Below are 18,460 nucleotides of genomic sequence, written 5' to 3' on the forward strand. Positions count from 1 at the left end.
GTGAGGACATTTTCAGGAAGTGAGGTCATTTTGCCGGTCCTCACTTTTTTTTATTGTATTCATCTCCTTTTATCCTCCTGATGGTCCTGGTGAATTTTCACAGAGGTCCTCACTTAATGCCTAAAACACGTTTTTGCCACACACACCAGTGCTCAGTGGCGCCCCCTTTAATCCCTGCATGAGCACAGCACTCAAGTTATCTGAGTGGATTATTAAACAGCTCGATATTTACTATTAAACACATCCTGGCAACCGAGCGTTCGTCGGACTGAGCTGAAATACCCTTTAACTTCCACACAGAGCCTCAGAAACTCAGTCCATCAGAGTTCTTAGGCTCCCTGTTCATCTGAGTGCTTTAACAATGCTCATAGCGAGCGCTCTGAGCCGCCATTACCGCCAGAGCCTGTAGAGTAGAAGGAGCCCGCCTACAAGGACGCCTGACCAATAGTGGCTGAGCAACAGAGGCTCTAGCCAATCAAGTTCTAGAACGCTCCATACGGACGAGTAAGGAGTCCGCTCTGCTGCCCGAGCGCCGCCCCCAAACAGAACCACCGTTTCTGACTGGCTGAAACCTCCATCAGTTAAATCACCGATGGACTGAAATTCCCCCACCAATCAATACAAGTACAGTATCAGTACAGTAACAACTCGAAACAACTCGCTCAGAAAACGACAACCGGCCACTAAACGAGTTTAAAATGCTGAGACACAGAGCTCGGTAAAGTTAGGCTGATATTGGATATTCAGCGGATATTCGCGTTTCGCCCCTCCTACCGCTCAAAAACAACCTCCTACAATTTCTGAAATAACATTTTCTAAATCGTGATAAAACAGACAACAAACTACAATCTTTATATTTCACCTAAGTACTCGATCTTTCCATTTCACTGAGTAGGTATGATGAAAATAGCCGGAATCGCTGCAGTGGTAGCAGAAAATGGAAAGGGACCGTCTGTAAAGTGCGGGTACTGCTTAAAAACGAAAAACATCCCCGTACCGGACATTAACAAGTATACACTTTTAGCAAGTTAGGCTGTCTAAAGGCATATGAAGTGGACCTACAAATTGACCTGGGACACTCTGAACAAACCTACTGCAAAATAAAATAACTTGTAATTAATTAAACAACATAATACAAATAACATACAAGCGTTGGTTTGAGAAACACCTGACAAACATACTACAACCTTTAGTAAAATATGCCTCGACTGAATTTTAATGAATATTTTATAGAAATAAATCGCCATTGTGTCACATCCATATCACTTATAGATCTAAAATCACTTGCAATGTATGGGGACATGCTTGACAAACATACTACAACCTTTAGTTTGGTAAAATACGCCTCGACTGAATTTTAATGAATATTTTATAGAAATAAATTAGTACTGTGTCACATCCATATGACTTAGAGATCTAAAATAACTGGTAGTTTACAGAGACACCTGACAAACATACTACAACCTTTAGTTTGGTAAAATATATAAAACAATTTCCAACAATATACAGGAATAATATGATGAGCCTATGAAGACGAGAACTATAGGAAAGTTAAGACTTTTCAGTAGAAAACTGTTAGACACTGTTAGCTACAGTCAAAGAAACCTTACTAACGTCAGCTTAGTCGATTAATGTTAAGCTATTTGAAGTTAGCTAACGTTAAGCCTCTGGTAGGAAACAAATGGCCGAGCTACCAATGTTAGTTAGATTAATACATTATTATTTATGACAGCATTACTGATAAATCCATCTAGCTAATGTCGAGGCTACAACACACTAGCCGACTCAACACCACAGCCACGAACGTACCTTGACCAATTGGCGTAAAGCTGGTTAAGAAAAGACGCCATGATTGGTGTGCTGACAGACACCGCCCCTCGACAGCTCTGATTGGCTGGAGTTTTGACACAAACATTCAGACATTTCACAGCGAACAGGTGTGAAAGTTGAGTGCGCGCTGCGGAGCTGAGAGCAGAACTGATTTGGGCACGTGCAAGTGTTGAAGGTGAATTAGCACCGTTGAGCAGGTTTTCCAGTTGTGAGTGAAACCGGAGTGTTTGCTGGTGCGAGTTCTGAGAGGAAAATGTACTGTTGTGCAGATTTTCAGGTTCTGAATGAAATCAGAGTGTTTTGTTGAGCAAATCTGAAGGTGTTTGTCTGCCGCACTTCGTGCTGACAAGTGCATTCAAGTTCAGTAGCTGCGCTCAGAGCAACGCTGTCCTCTCAGACCGGAATATTCCTCCCTCAAACATCAGGATCTTCTCTCAGACATTTTGGCACAAAATAAACTCCATAGCTGATACCGCATTTTCTGGAGCTGCATCATTTTACAAGCCTTCAGACAGGAGAGCGCGGTTTTCTCTTACTTTCACACTTTTAACACGACGTTTTGACTTTTAATTAGAAATACTGAGCTGTAGTCTTTTGGTAAACGATGTCTTTCCTTTGTTTTACTTCAGTAATGTTGATAGCAAACTTTTTGGCTAACGTTAAGTAGTTAACTAGTGTGCTGGTCAGTTGGTCAGATGTTTGATCTAACATTTTCCTGTACCACAGTAGTGTTAGAGTGAAGTGGAATAATGTTGGTTTAAACTGTCTTAATATGAGTTTAAGCAGTAGCCCAGCTCTCTCTGGCACTAGACTAGCTTAGCTTCAATTCGAACCACAAACAGTCTGATACAGACAAGCTGCAGTTCAACAAAGGACTTCTGATAATCGATGGTCTGATGTTTGGAAATAAGAAGTGATTATTGGGCTGATATATAAGTTTTATAGAAGGCATATCAGCAACATATAGAGCTGAGCAGCCAGCCCCGCTCTCTCAATCTGCTCTCCCATGCCTCAGTCTTTCACTCTGCTCTCCCATCCCTCTGCTCTCCTATCCCCCACTCTCTCACTCTCTCACTCTGCTCTCCCATCCCTCCACTCTCTCGCTCTACTCTCCCATCTCCCCCACTCTCTCACTCTGCTCTCCCATCCCCCCACTCTCTCACTCTGCTCTCCCCCCCACTCTCTCACTCTGCTCTCCCATCCCCCCACTCTCTCGCTCTACTCTCCCACCCCCCCACTCTCTCGCTCTGCTCTCCCATCCCCCTGCTCTCCCATCCCCCGCTCTCTCACCCTGCTCTCCCATCCCCCGCTCTCTCACTCTGCTCTCCCATCCCCCCACTCTCTCACTCTGCTCTCTCACTCTGCTCTCCCATCCCCCCACTCTCTCGCTCTACTCTCCCATCCCCCCACTCTCTCGCTCTGCTCTCCCATCCCCCCACTCTCTCGCTCTGCTCTCCCATCCCCCTGCTCTCCCATCCCCCGCTCTCTCACTCTGCTCTCCCATCCCTCTGCTCTCCCATCCCCCCACTCTCTCGCTCTACTCTCCCATCCCCCCACTCTCTTGCTCTGCTCTCCCATCCCCCGCTCTCTTGCTCTGCTCTCCCATCCCCCGCTCTCTTGCTCTGCTCTCCCATCCCCCGCTCTCTCGCTCTGCTCTCCCATCCCCCGCTCTCTCGTTCTGCTCTCCCATCCCCCACTCTTATTCTGCTCTTCCATCGCCCCGCTCTCCCATCCCCCGCTCTCACGCTCTGCTCTCCCATCCCCCGCTCTCTCGCTCTGCTCTCCCATCCCCCCGCTCTCTCGCTCTGCTCGCCCATCCCCCCGCTCTCTCGCTCTGCTCGCCCATCCCCCCGCTCTCTCGCTCTGCTCTCCCCTCCCATCCCCCGCTCTCTCGCTCTGCTCTCCCTCTGCTCTCGCCCCTCTCCATCCCCCGCTCTCTCGCTCTGCTCTCCCATCCCCCGCTCTCTCTTTCTGCTCTTCCATCCCCACCACTATCACTATACTCTCCCATCCCCCACTCTCTCACTCTGCTCTCCCATCCCCCTGCTCTCTCACTCTGCTCGCCCATCCCGTGTATTTGGTTATCTTTGTTACTATCTTGTGCGTAATTCATGTTGATTATGAACAATTATGTTTCTGCAACAGTCACAAAAGTTGAGCAGTAAAATTTCTTCAAGTTTTCCAAGTTCCATTGCATCATTATTCACATGATTACCAATGGCTACCAGATCAGTTAAACTCATGGACCATAGATAGTAAGAGGAAATTCATTCATCTCTTCAGTCAATGACGATTACAAGACATACTAGTTTCTGGTTCAAAAATAATCTGCATTGTTTCTTCTGTTTCTGCAGTTTCATCTGATTTATTCAATCAAATAATTAACCCCTTAACACCCCAGCCTTATTACACACTAAGGCTTATTATTCACTAACTACAGGGACTTCTGTGCAAACTAACTGAGCTATTCTCTTACTTATAGAAGCGTGTAATAAAACTTTGGGCCCTCCGGCAAAGCCTGGGGTTAACAAACCAAGTTGAAGTGGCCATGTTAGAGCAAGAATGTCTTCCAAAATTACAACCTGAATTTGGATCAGGAAGTGACACCCACATTTTCTCAGGCTGCTGAATGTTTGACAAACCAGGGAAGGATGATGAACATCTTAACTGGTAGAGAGAGTTGAATGTAATGCTCACTTTAGCACTTGCTCACAATGACATTGGTGCTTTTGGGAAACCCAGCCCTGCTGGATGAAACTCTGGTTATGCTGATGGGTGAACGTCCTGTACTTAGGTGGAAGAAAGGTTTTGTAAGTACACACGTGTATCTTATATGTAAATAACACATCAAATACATGAACAGAATCACGGCCTTGGTAAGCTCCCCTCGCTATACATATATATATATACACACACACACACACACACACACACACATATATTACATACATACATACATACATACATACATACATACATACAAGAGATATTAATGAGGAAATAAATGATAATGTGAATAAATTTTAGATCTTATTCGAGCTGAATTACTGTTGGAATTCAACTTGCAGTCCTTTTTTAAATAACAAAACAATGAACAACATAATTAACAGCATCTCTTTTTCTGAACTAAAGACTCGTACTAATCCTTAAAAAAGTGCTTGACTCGGTACAGTGCGGATATACTGGATGGAAATGACTCAAATGAATCAACAGAGTCGATTCCATTCTCTGAGACTCTCACCAATGACTGAGAGTTTTAGAGAATGGAATCGATTCTGTTGATTCAATCGAGTCATCTTCAGGAGTCCAATTCATTCAGCTATTCGCTAGCGATGGAAAGGAGTCGACTAGAAGGGTTCAAGAATCGATTCCTAGATTCAAACCATCAAGTCGTGTGTAAACAGGCTCGTTCTCCTGTTCAAAAATCGCTAAACTACCTGCTTTAATGTACTTTAGGGCTTTGGTTTAGTAAATCGCCACTTTTACAGCTTATTTGTCCTCATTTGGTCAGATTTGTTCCGGCGTTGGGTTTATTGCGGATTTAATCGTCACTCTTCAGCCATTGTCCAGTGCTTTAGTCTTCATAAGGTAAGGAAAGTGGGTTTAAGGGCTGCCGCTGCGCAGTGTGAGCTTGTTGTGCTTCTTTGCGATGTGCAGGTTTGTTTTGTGGTGGTTGTAATGTGGTAATTGTGTGTTTTTGTGGTAATTCTGTGCTTTTTGAGCTTTAATCGCGGTTTGTGCTGCAGCAGCGGGTGTGGAATGTTGTGTTGCTGTGTCTCAGCATTTTAAACTTATTTAGCGGCCGGTTGTCATTTTCTGAGCGAGTTGTTTCGTATGGTGTCACTGTTACTGTACTGATACTCTGCTTATATTGATTGGTGGGGGAATTTCAGTCCATCGTGGGCAAAGCTCTGTGTTTTAACTGATGGAAGTTTCAGCCAGTCAGAAATGGTGGTTCTGTTTGGAGGGCGGCGCTCGGGCAGCAGAGCGGACTCCTTACTCGTCCGTACAGAGCGGTCTAGAACCTGATTGGCTAGAGCCTCTGTTGCTCAGCCACTATTGGTCAGGCGGCCTTGTAGGCAGGCTCCTTCTACTCTACAGGCTATGTTGGTGATGGCGGCTCAAAGCGCTAGCTATGTTAATCGCTAAAGCTCACAAAAGTCCTGCAAAATCCGGGAAATGTTTAATAATCACTCTTTGCCATGACTTTTATTTTTTACTCTGGAAACATATGGCCATTAAAGTTATTTGACAAACACAGTTTGATGTAAATAATTTGTCTGCAGTAGTTGGAGGCGTTGGGCGTTTAAGAGTGATATTCCATTCAGATGTTGTTGTTTCTGCCCAGCGGCCGAGCAGGTCCTCAGTTTAGCGGTAGAAAACTTTTTCGTTAATTCTACTATTCATTCAATATCAAGTGACCCCTCGCATGTGGACGACATCTAGTGGCTAAACACTCAAACAGCTTATCTCCAGAAACCATGGTCCTCAGTCTCCCTGGGCTTTTACCCGGTCCTCACTTTGGGGCATTTACAAGAATGTGTGTGTGTGTGTGTGTGTGTGTGTTACATTTCTTCAGTCCTGGTTTGATCCTGATCTTCCCTCCATGATCCACCCTGAAGAACAAACACACACATTTATACATTCATTACACTTCATATCAAATCAAAACTAAACTAAAGACTAAAACAGATCATTATAGTATAAAACACCCTTTATGACACCCTTTATGACGTTCAGCATGGCGGAGCAGAAACTGGTCTGCAGAGGAGACGAAGCTTTGATCTTTAAAAGACGGCGGTGGGACGGACGTCCAGCTTATGTGTCTCAGAACACGACGTCTTCCTCTCGCCCTTCTTTAATAAGGACATGTGAAGGACGTTTTCTTGAGTCCGACATATTTTTAAAGCAATTAAAAACTCCAGCGCGCCAACTGGAAACTCATCTCACTCAGACTGGACCTCATGTGATGTTCGCTGTCATGGTAACGTTTACTCTAAGTGTTTCTCCATGCATGAGCATCATTTTGGATCGGATTACTTGAAGTGAGCATGTAAATGAAGATTTTGCATCAGGTTGTTGAATAGAGTGAGATAAACATCTCAGTCTTAATATGTATTCGAAATGTATTCATTCAGATTGTCAAAAATCTTTGCATGTAAACACAGCCAAAGTCGTGGTCGTTAGATATTTAAGAGCTTTAGCTCCATTACCAGTTTACAGAACACTGCAGCTCCAAATCACTGTCTTCACATTAATACAGTGAAGTAACGTTAGATATTTATATCTATACTAACTAGCGTTAGTAGCCCAGTTAGCACTTGATCACTTTTTGTGCTCATTAGTGCTGCATCATACTTTAGCTTAGTTCTCTCTATATAATTTTATTTGGCTACGTAACTCTCTATCACAACGCTAGCCTAATTAGCCCTCAATCACAGTACAAGGCTAGTTAGCTCTAGATCACACTGGTAACCCAGTAACCCAGATCACAGTGATAGGCTAGTTATCTATAGATGACACTGCTAGGCTTATTAGTAAAACTTCAAACCTGAATGTTAGTACAGCTTCATTCAAAAACATAATAGAATAACATTAATACCATTTTACACAAAGCAAAACAAAACCCTAAATATGTGTTTCATTAATCATTTTAAAGTAATACTCCAGTTCAACACTGCACTCAATACAACGCCATGTTGGAGCGGTACCCGAGACATATAGTGGGCACGCGTCAGAAGACCTGTCACTCCAAATCATTTGTCCAGTAATCAGTGCAGGTGAACGCCCTTTTCTGAAACCCATCCCCCATGAAAATATGTGCTAAAATTCATAAATAAATCAACAAATTCAGATTCAAAAGAGGGATTTCAGAAACAAAAGTGCATCAACAAAACAGAAAAAATAGAAGCAAAACTAGCAAAACACAAAATACACGTACATGAAAATGAGTGGAAATAATCAGTAAAACATTTCAAAACTGAAGTAAGTTTTTGTAACTTTTGCCGTTTTGATATTTAACATTTCTTTACTGTATTTGAAACTTTTGGCACGAAATTAACTCCATAAAATCATTATAATGGTTATAATCTAAATAAGTTAAACAAAAGATAGAAAAGTAACATTTAATTGAGTTTCTCTGGAGTTACGCTGCACTTTCACTCACCTTCCTCTACTGTCAATATACTGAACTCACTGTAAAAAGATCAGAACACAGTCTATTCATAACTACAGGAAATAGGACATGTTTCTGTAATGTAGCAGCTTGCCAGAGGTGGGATTAGAACCCAGGCCATCTGGTTGGTATTTCAAAGGCCACCCGGGTGAGCCACCACAAGGTATTGGAAAGTAGGACCCAAACGCTCAGCTTCTATGCGATTGGAAGGTATTATTGAAATAATATATACAACTGCGGACGCCGGGGCTCGAACCCACGTCGCCACGTTAGTAAACCGGCGCCCTACCACTGCTCTATGGAGGTGGTGTCACCTTACAAGGGAACGCCGAAAAGGGGGGAAAACAAAAGACGTATGAAAGCCCACCTGCTCAGGCTTAGGCGGGAAATAAACAAAGGACGCCAGGGGAAAGACTGGCTCTCTCAAACACTGAGGAAATGATAACTAAAAATAAAAAATAAAAAAAAAACACACTTTCCCAACAGAAAGGGATAACCAAAGGAGAATGAAAAGAGGAAGGGGCAAACTTCTCCCTTCTATAGTTTTAGTTACTTATCTCTCTCTCTTTTAAAGGAAGAAAGACACGACTCGAGAAAGGGGGATAGGCTCGAGAAGCGACAAAGAGAAAAGAAGCTCGAGGAAAATCCTCTTAGAGCTTCTTACCAAGATTACCGGCCGGTCTGTTTGCCAGAATTCTGAAACAAAGACTCAGCAAGGTGCGTCTTCTTCCCAGCCCTTATAAGCCCCCTGAGCAGGTGTGGCTCATTTGGGTCGTTGACTCCCCCTGGTGGCCGGCAGTGGCCTAGCCCGGGAGCCAACCCTTACAGTTACTCCTTATAAAGAATGGAGACTTTCTGGAGTTTTATAAAGATTAATCTGTGATGTTTTCACTCTTTACTGTTTTATTGTTTATTTTTATTGTGTGTGTATAATTAAATACATCTTTTTCAGAATCATAGTCAAATTAATCTGTCATGTTTGACATCTATCAAAGCTGGTTTTATTCAAGTAAAAGTTTGAAGGTAATGAAATTAATCTATTTTGATACAATATTGGATTAAAAATGCTATAAATATTATTAATAACTTAAGTTTATATTCAATGAAAGAAGAATATATTAACATTTTGTCAGAATTTATTATCATAAAATCTGTTTAAATAAGTTAAATATGTAACTCAAATAAATAGGATGAACAAAACATTTCAAAGTAAATAAAACTTCAAATGATCAAAATCAATATTTATGATTCAAAGCTGAAAAACAGTTCAGATCAACTTCTGCTGTGTTCCACTTTTAACAGTGAAGCCAGTTAATATTCAGCTCAGTTCAGTCGTTCTGTAAGAAGGTAAACTCAGTATTTAAGATGTGTCTGTCAGGCTGGAGGTTTTTACCCTGAAATGATCAAACTGTAAAATTGTAGTATCTCTGTGATCTTACAGATGTAGAGAATGTTCAACACCATCAACAGATCTACAGGCTGGAGAACACAGATATTTACATTTACCATTTTAAATTTAATATGCTGTTATGAAATATAATTTAAAAAAAGTTACTATTAATGACATTTAAGTTAATGACATTTAACAAAAATAATTTGGTTTTCATTAAAAATGGAAATATTTTAAAGAATTTCAGTATTTTACTATTTTATTTTATTGTTTTCAGACTAATATTAGCATGAATTTATTAGATTACTATATTTAGTATTATTTATAAAACATATTATTTTTATTATAATTTATAAAATGGTATTATAACTATTATTAATAGTAGTAGTATTAGCGATATAATAATGTGCAACACTATTGTTATCCCATTTATATTCTTCTACTTATTATTATTATTTTTTTATTATTTCTGTACCAGACATTTTTCGTCCAACTTGTCCTGCAGTTTTCAGAATATGGAAAGCGGTGTAGTGTTCTCGTGCCGTGTGTCGAAAGTAAGGTTGACTATTTACTGTCACTCTTTCTCATTAGCATGCAGGTGAAAACTGTAAATAAACAATACAAAACTTGTTCAGCTTCTGAGTTCTTAATTATACATTGTGCATAGCTGTAAACATTGACATATACATTCCTGTTCTGAATGGTAGGTAGAAGTTACCATGGCTGCTAATATATCTATTAGCTTATACACAACTGTAAACAAACAGTTTCTCTCTTTTCTTAACCAACTTAACAAACACCATTTTTAACATCACCATTGCTAATATATGAACTGTAATATGTTTAATGTTAGATGATCTTAAACTCTTTGATGCTTCACATTGATGCAAGGAGACGTTCAGAACATGAACTCATGTCTGCCTCATTTTGTTTTGCTGCAGAACCCCCGGAAAACCCCGGAAGTAAAAACTACAAGTGATCTACAAGTCATCGCACATACAAATAAGCTTATTAAACTAAAGATTAATTATGAAGGTCCCTTTTTTTTACTTAAGACAAAAAATAAGCAACAACAAATCTTTAAATACAAGAAAGAAAAATGAACAGATTAACTAAATGCCTTAAGGGCATCACAACTGGTCTAACTCTGCAATGTTCAGTCTGATCAGGAATGGTGTGCTTGTGTACAACTTTTTGATCGTACGGTTTTCTTACAATCTTCGTTAAATTACGACTTTTTTCCGTAGGAATGAATGGGGTAATCAACTGCACGTCCAGCTACTGTCCTTCTGCTCGACCGAAAGACACCGTTCACATATACTATCTCAGGGCCGCCCCCTGAGCACAAATTCAATGTTGTTCTGACTCTGTTTGTAATTTTTTCTCATCCCTCGTTCCTCCTTTTTATATCCATTCAGTTTTGCCCACAGATAAGTCCTATACCTTCCTTTGACTGACGGCCACCAGAATGTGTCCTCACTCAGGGCAGGTCTCCAAGCTCTAATTCACAGCTATACTGACCTGCACTCCTCTGTGTGTCGATTTTTCATCCCTTGTTCTTCCTATAGACTCCCATTCATTTTTTACAACAACAGCCAACCATGTGGCAACCCTCTAACAACCACTCAGTACAGACCCCTCATACCACAGCAGCTGGCTAGAAACACCTTAGCAACCGACCTAGAAACAAGCTTCAGCTGGATAATCACTCTGTATTTTCTTCAGAAAATGCAATGTTCTAATGATTATTATTATTATTATTATTAGTAATATTATTGTATTTAAATCTGTATTAAATATTTTTAAACATCCATAAATGTTAGGTACATTTACAGATAATTTGTTTATTTCCCATTCCTCCATTCATTCATAAACTGCTCTCGCTCTTTCTCTCTCTCTGTCTTTCTCTCTCTCTCTGTCTCTCTGTCTGTCTCTTGCTCTCTCTCTCTCTCTCTCTCTCTCTCTCTCTGTCTCTGTCTGTCATTCTGTCTCTGTCACTCTCTGTCTCTCGCTATCTCTCTCTCTCTCTCTCGCTCTCTTTCTCTCTGTCTCTCTCCCTCTCTCTCTCACTGTGCTTGTCTCTGTGACTCTCTTGGTTCTTGGTCCTCACTGGTGAAACACAGCCTGATGTTTCTGCTGATTTATTAATTATATTACGTGTTACTTTACCATCAGTGTGTTAGTTAACAGTGAACTTCCTCTTGCTGATTTTATGTGTTATTAGCAGGAAAAACAACAACTTTAACTAATGTTAACATTAATTAGATCACTAATATAGCTAATTAGGCTTTTAGCATAAATTAAGCAGCTACTGCAGCTAAAACCATTATGGAAAGTCTCTTCCAAAACTACCGAGCACTGGAGCTCAGTGTCCTAATGCTATTTAAATTCATGTTCATGGGATGAACAATTCACCACCTCACAAAACATGTGTATATGTACAAACACAGTAGAAGTCAGTCTATGTATAGAGACAGTAAATCAGAAACTCACTGTAGTTTCCCCAGTGTGCAGTGTAGGTCCTCCAGTAGATCAGACAGCAGCTTCACTCCAGACTCTCCTGGGTGATTATAGGTCAGATTCAGTTCTCTGATGTGGGAGGGGCTTGATTTCAGAGCTGAAGCCAGAGAAGAACAGCCTTTATCTGTAACCATACAACCAGACAATCTGCAGAAAGGAAGAAAAAAGAGGGACAGATGGCTTTTACATACAGCTATGGTGTAGGTGGCATTTTAAGGAAGCTCTTTCAACAGGTGTCTCAGAGGGTGTTTCACTGAGTGGGGTAAACCTGTTGGACATGTGAATGTGAGAGGAGTGGTGATCGAGTAGGGAAAGTTTAGTATTAGCTTTGGCTTTGTGACTATTCCGCCAAGATGAGACCCATTCACCCCACTTTGAGGGCTCCGCTCCTGGAGTCAAGGGAGTGCTAACTCGCTCTGAGGCACCTGGAGCTTCTAACAGAGAACCTGAGCCCTTCTTACTAGCTCTACTCTTTACTAGTTTTCAGATGCACACCTCTAACTGTAGAATCTTTTCTGTCACCCAACAAACTAATTTACATTTTTCACAAACAAAATTAGTAATGCTGCTGTCACTACTGATGACAAATGTGTCTTTTGGACCCAGTGAGAGAAAAATAGCCTCTGAAAGCCAAAGGTTATAATTACTTTTGAGTGATGTGCAGCAAATTATTAAAAAGTAAAAAAACAGCTAAAGATTAGAAAAAAATAGAGCAGAGCAAACAGCAACACTCCCACAAAGCAATCTCAAAAATCAGGAACTACATCACAGGAACTACATCACCAACCCAACATGACCAGTAAGATTCTGATCTCCAGGAGAGATGATTAGGAAGAAATTTAGAACTTAGGACTAAGACTCCAAAGCAGAAACCATTTTCCTTCTGGAAGCATTACAAGTGAAGTTATAGATAAAGGTGAAATGGAGGAAATGACAAAAACACCAATTAAGTAAAACAATTTATAGAATAGCAAAGAACACTACAGTTATAAAATAATTAAAATTAAAATCTGTCAAAAATAAACAAGATTTTTTAAACAAGAGGTTTAAAAAAGTATATCTTGATTAAATCATTGCAAATCTTTATACTAATAGAGACATAAAAGTAAAATACTGTCTGTGGTTTGGCTGAGTAAAATGATATGAACTGCTTCTGTGTGAAGGGATTATGGAATTATTCCCATCTTAATATCCAGAATTACTGTAACTGTAGTAGATTGTTAATAAGTGTGTAATTGTTTGGTAATACCATTTTAAGTTGAATGTACATACAGATTAGATAACATTTATTATATTATTTAAGGCGTTACAATAATTACATTATTTTAAGTAATATACATATATAAATAATATATATAAATGATAAATTAGTAATTGCAGTGGTAAGATAATGATAAAGTAATGCTAACAAGTTGTACTAACCTAAAAATGTGTTGTTTTTTGGTAATAAATAATAACATACATAAAGGTAAATAAAAGTGAACATGTTTTCTGGTGTGAGTTTTTTTCATCACTGATCTAATGGCTTTGTCCTTTTCTAGATCTGTGGTTTATAACAGAGTCACTGTATTTTATTGACAAGTAACAAAAAAGGAACATTTAATGTAATATTGGACTGATATCCTGATGAAGCAGATAATATGATGTGAGATCTGGACATTTTATCATTATAAATGTAAAAAACAAAAAGATTTACAAAACATTTTTTTACCCATCCAGCTTCGTATCCAGTTTAAAGCCCTCCTGCTAACTTACAAATCTCTACATGGTCCAGCACCAGCTTACTTAGCCGAGCGCCTGCACCCTCACTGCCCTGCCCAAACACTTAGTTCCTCTGACTCAGGTCGTCTAGTTATCCCAAAATTTAAACTGGCCACAGTCGAAGGCAGATCTTTTAGCGTCATGGTCCCCAAACTATGGAACACATTATCACAATCTCTAAGTGACTGTCCCTCACTTTCCTCCTTTAAAGCTCAGCTTTAAACCTACTTCCTACTTTTTTGCCTATGTACCTTAGGCACTATATAGGTTGAACTTTTATTATTATTGTTGTTTTGTTTTTGTTATTATTATTATTGTTATTATTATTATTATTTACTGGCTTGGCTGTAATTTTTAATAATTATTTTGCATAACCGGAAAATGAACATTTTATTTATGTTAATAGGCCCTTAATAGGCCCTGCTTGTGCTAAAGCAATGACAATAACAACGAAGATGAGTAGAGCATGTACAACTTACTCACATGTTTGAGTTTGAAGCAAAACAAACGTATCTCAGTTTCAGTGGTTTGTCAGATGATGATGAACAGAGAAAAAGTGAGTTAGTGCAGTTATTAAAGGAATAATCTTTGTCATATGGAGGAGAAGAAGCTCTGTGTCAGTATTTCACTGCTGCTGTCTAATGTTAACATGCAGTGTGTGCTTTAAAGTTGCTGCAACAGGCGCTTTCAGAGAAACAGTTTCTCCCTTAAAATCTGTCAGTATCTGAGAGAACGAGTCATCAGCAGGGAGCAGATGTTCGTTCTCTGGAGCTGGGGGTTGAGGAAAATGTCTAAAGTGGCGTTATGGGCTGTGACGACCCGGCGGGCCTTCCTGACAGCATGTGTGCATGTTTAGCTTTCTGACAACTTGTTTATTATTAACTTTTAGCAGTTCAACATCTCCAGCTAACATAGCTTATCTAGCATTTTAGCTACAGTTATTTTCACCTATCCAGTGATTTATCATGCTGAGGACGTGAGCTGATGTTATTGTACTCAATAGCTGTGAAGGAATTTTTCCATGCGTTTATATTCTGTATTATATCTTTTATTTAGTTTGGACTCCCACACTGTTGTGTGTTCTGGACACATCCTCGAATTCCAGTCTTGGCAACTATATCAAAGAAAAAGTGACACACCTTTCTGTGGTGGCTGACGTGATACAAACGCCTATATTTCTGAGGTTAATAACTGTCCATAAGTCAACAGTGGAATATGTTGTACCCAGAGTTAACACATTTCCTTTTCTTGTGAAGAGGGACTGTTTGAGTATGTTATCTTTTTTTACCATATTTTATTACAAATTATTAACCGCTACAATTGGTAACTTGCTGTATATTTCTTATGTTACATAGAAGAACTGACCCAAGTATAGAGAGGAAAACCTGTTAACGGAACTAGCATTTGTTGAGTATTATATTTATAGTTATTATACATAGACTTTCAAAATATAAATGACATAGATAAGGTAGACAGGCTTGTACATGATTGTGCACCTTTGAGCTGAGATTGAATGACCAACATGACGAATGGTAGCTCGATACGTTACCACTGTACCACCAGGAAACATAGCATAAGAAAGTTTCTGTAGATCTGAGCAGATTTTTTATAGTTCTCTTAATGTCCTTTTCTTTTGGTTTGGAACTCTTTCTTGTTTCAGCCCCTACTCTTGTTTATTTATTTTTTATTTATTTTTCCTCTTTTCTTTTGATTTAGAGAGATGTTTTTAGTTTCAGCTCTCTTTTTATCATTTTGTATTCTTCAGACAGTTTCTCTTTTTAACCCTCTTTTACTTTTTCCTTTTCATTTAGAAAAAGACACTCTAGGTACCAAACCAGTCACGTCTCTACAAAGGTGTGAGGCTGAACTGCCATTTGCCATGAGCTTAAATGCAGGTCCCACAGGTGTACATGATTGGTGCTAATCAGCCCAATCAGTCACCCTCTGCTGGCATGCATTTTGTTTAGGTTAGCACAACTTGTTACCATACTACTATCATATCATTGCCCACTTACTACAGATCTGTAAAGTGTTACTGAATTCTCTCTGCTGAGAGCAGGACCACCTCCTATATCTCCAAATCTGCATAAGTTAAGTGAAAACGACAAAATTCATAAAGCCACATTTCACCAAAGACAGCACTGAATGTATGAGTGCCCATTCCAGAATATCAGAAATGTCTGAAACATAAGAGCTTAATTTTTGATTAAAGATCTAATTTACAGAAAACTCACCTGAGTGTTTCCAGTTTACAGTGTGAACTCTTCAGTCCAGCAGACAGCAGCTCCACTCCTGAATCCTGCAGATCATTGTTACTGAGGTCCAGCTCTTTCAGGGAGGAGTTTACTGATTGTAGAGCTGATAATAGTTTTTCACAAGATGCTGTCTTCAGATTACACTCAGCTAGTCTGTAAAATCAGTAATACAGCACATGGTACAGTTTAAATCAGGAGAATTCAAAAGGACTGATGTTATTCTCAATGTGTTACTTTATCTAAACTTTTAGAAAGTAGTACACTGGATATTTGTTGCCTGATTTCTTCCTAACACTAAAAGTGACTTTACAATTACAACTCACTAAAATATGAATGTATTCATCATGATGTTGATGAGTTCAGTCCTTGTGTTTTGTCTCACATCTTGCAAACTTCACATCAGTAATGTTGAAATATGAAAGTGATTTGTACCTCAAACAATTTTTTGGCAGTACATTAACCTAAAAATGTAATTTGCAGCATTTTTGTAGAACAAAAATGATGAATATATGCAGTCAAAGTTAGATATTGATTATGATGTAATATGTTAAACAAAACAAACAAAAATAGTTTGGATGATAAATTAGATGTTATATTTATAAATTACATGTTTATATTCTTTATTATATCTTTTATTTAGTTTGGACTTCTACGTTGTTGTGTGTTCTGGACACATCCTCCAATTCCAATCTTGGCAATTATGACGAAGATAAAGTGACGCACCTTTCTGTGGACAAATATGGGGTGGATGGACTTGTACATGATTGTGCAACTTTGGGTTGAAATCACTTAATGCTGGGATTGAACCACCAACATGATGAATAGTGGCAGGATATGTTAACATTGCGCCACTGGGAAACACAATGTAGCAAACATTCTGTAGATCAGAGCAGATTTTTTGTGGTTCTCTTTTTCTCCTTTCTTTTGGTTTGGAAATGTTTCTTGTTTCAGCCCCTGTTCTCATTTATGTATTGTTTTTGGCTCTTATTTCCTCTTGTCTTTTGATTTAGAGAGCTGTTTTTAGTTTCAGCTCTATTTTTATCTTTTTGTATTCTTCAGACAGTTTCTCTTTTTAGCCCTCTTGTACTTTTACCTTTTCATTTAGAAAAAGACACTCTGGGTACCAAACCAGTCACGTCTCTACAAAGGTGTGATGCTGAACTGCGATTTGCCATGAGCTTAAATGCAAGTCCCACAGGTGTGCCTGATTGGTGCTAATCAGCCCATTGGCTTTGGGGAATTGGCATCGCCCGGGCTGGGGGTGGCTCTCCACAGTCACCCTCTGCTGGCATGCATTTTGTTTAGGTTAGCACAACTTGTTACCATAATACTATCATATCATTGCCCACTTATTACAGATCTGTAAAGTGTTACTGAATTCTCTCTGCTGGGAGCAGGACCACCTCCTAAATCTCCAAATCTGCATAAGTTAAGTGAAAACCACAATATCCATAAAGCCACATTTCACCAAAGACAGCACTGAATGTATGAGTGCCCATTCCAGAATATCAGAAATGTCTAAAACATAAGAGCTTAATTTTTTGATTAAAGATCTAATTTACAGAAAACTCACCTGAGTGTTTTCAGTTTACAGTGTGAACTCTTCAGTCCGGCAGACAGCAGCTCCACTCCTGAATCCTGCAGGTCATTGTTACTGAGGTCCAGCTCTTTCAGAGAGGAGTTAACTGATTGTAGAGCTGATGATAGTTTTTCACTAGATGCTGTCTTCAGATTACAGTCAGCTAGTCTGTAAAATCAGTAATACAGCACATGGTACAGTTTAAATCAGGAGAATTCAAAAGGGACTGATGTTATTCTTAATGTGTTACTTTATCTAAACGTTTAGAACATAGTACATTGGATGCTTGTTGCCTGATTTCTTCCTAACACTAAAAGTGACTTTACAATTACAACTCACTAAAATATAAATGTAATCATCATGATGTTGATGATTTCATTCCTTGTGTTCTGTCTCACATCTTGCAAACATTATATCAATAATGTTGAAATATGAAAGTGATTTGTACTGCAAACAATTCTTTGGCAGTACATTAACCTAAAAATGTATTTTGCAGCATTTTTGTAGAACAAAAATGATGAATATATGCAGTCAAAGTTAGATATTGATTATGATATGATATGTTTAACAAAACAAACAAAAATAGTTTGGATGATAAATTAAATGTTTATATTTATAAATTACATGTTTATATTCTTTATTATATGTTTTTTTTTAGTTTGGACTCCCATACTGTTGTTTTTTCTGGACACATCCTCCAATTCCAGTCTTGGCAACTATGACAAAGATAAAGTGACGCATCTTTCTGTAGACAAATATGGGGTGGATGGACTTGTACATGATTGTGCAACTTTGGGTTGAAATCACTTAATGCTGGGATTGAACCACCAACATGATGAATAGTGGCACGATATGTTAACATTGCGCCACTGGGAAACACAACGTAGCAAACATTCTGTAGATCAGAGCAGATTTTTTGTGGTTCTCAGGTTTGGAACTGTTTCTTGTTT

The 18,460-nt window shown here is 39.1% G+C and overlaps 1 protein-coding gene across 1 annotated transcript in view; it reads right to left on the reverse strand.

Annotated features, from left to right (window-relative positions):
- The window catches only part of LOC118800554 (NACHT, LRR and PYD domains-containing protein 12-like), a 97,214-nt gene that overhangs the window by 1,180 nt on the left and 77,574 nt on the right, over nucleotides 1-18,460 (reverse strand). The window contains exons 11-13 of the mRNA XM_036560820.1: nucleotides 15,911-16,084; nucleotides 11,889-12,062; nucleotides 6,400-6,446 (exon numbers count right to left, since the gene is read on the reverse strand). Of these exons, the coding sequence (XP_036416713.1) occupies nucleotides 6,400-6,446; nucleotides 11,889-12,062; nucleotides 15,911-16,084 (395 nt within the window). The remainder of the gene's footprint in view (nucleotides 1-6,399; nucleotides 6,447-11,888; nucleotides 12,063-15,910; nucleotides 16,085-18,460) is intronic.

The sequence above is a fragment of the Colossoma macropomum genome, unplaced genomic scaffold, assembly GCF_904425465.1.
Source record: "Colossoma macropomum unplaced genomic scaffold, Colossoma_macropomum, whole genome shotgun sequence".
NCBI classification, from domain to species: domain Eukaryota; kingdom Metazoa; phylum Chordata; class Actinopteri; order Characiformes; family Serrasalmidae; genus Colossoma; species Colossoma macropomum.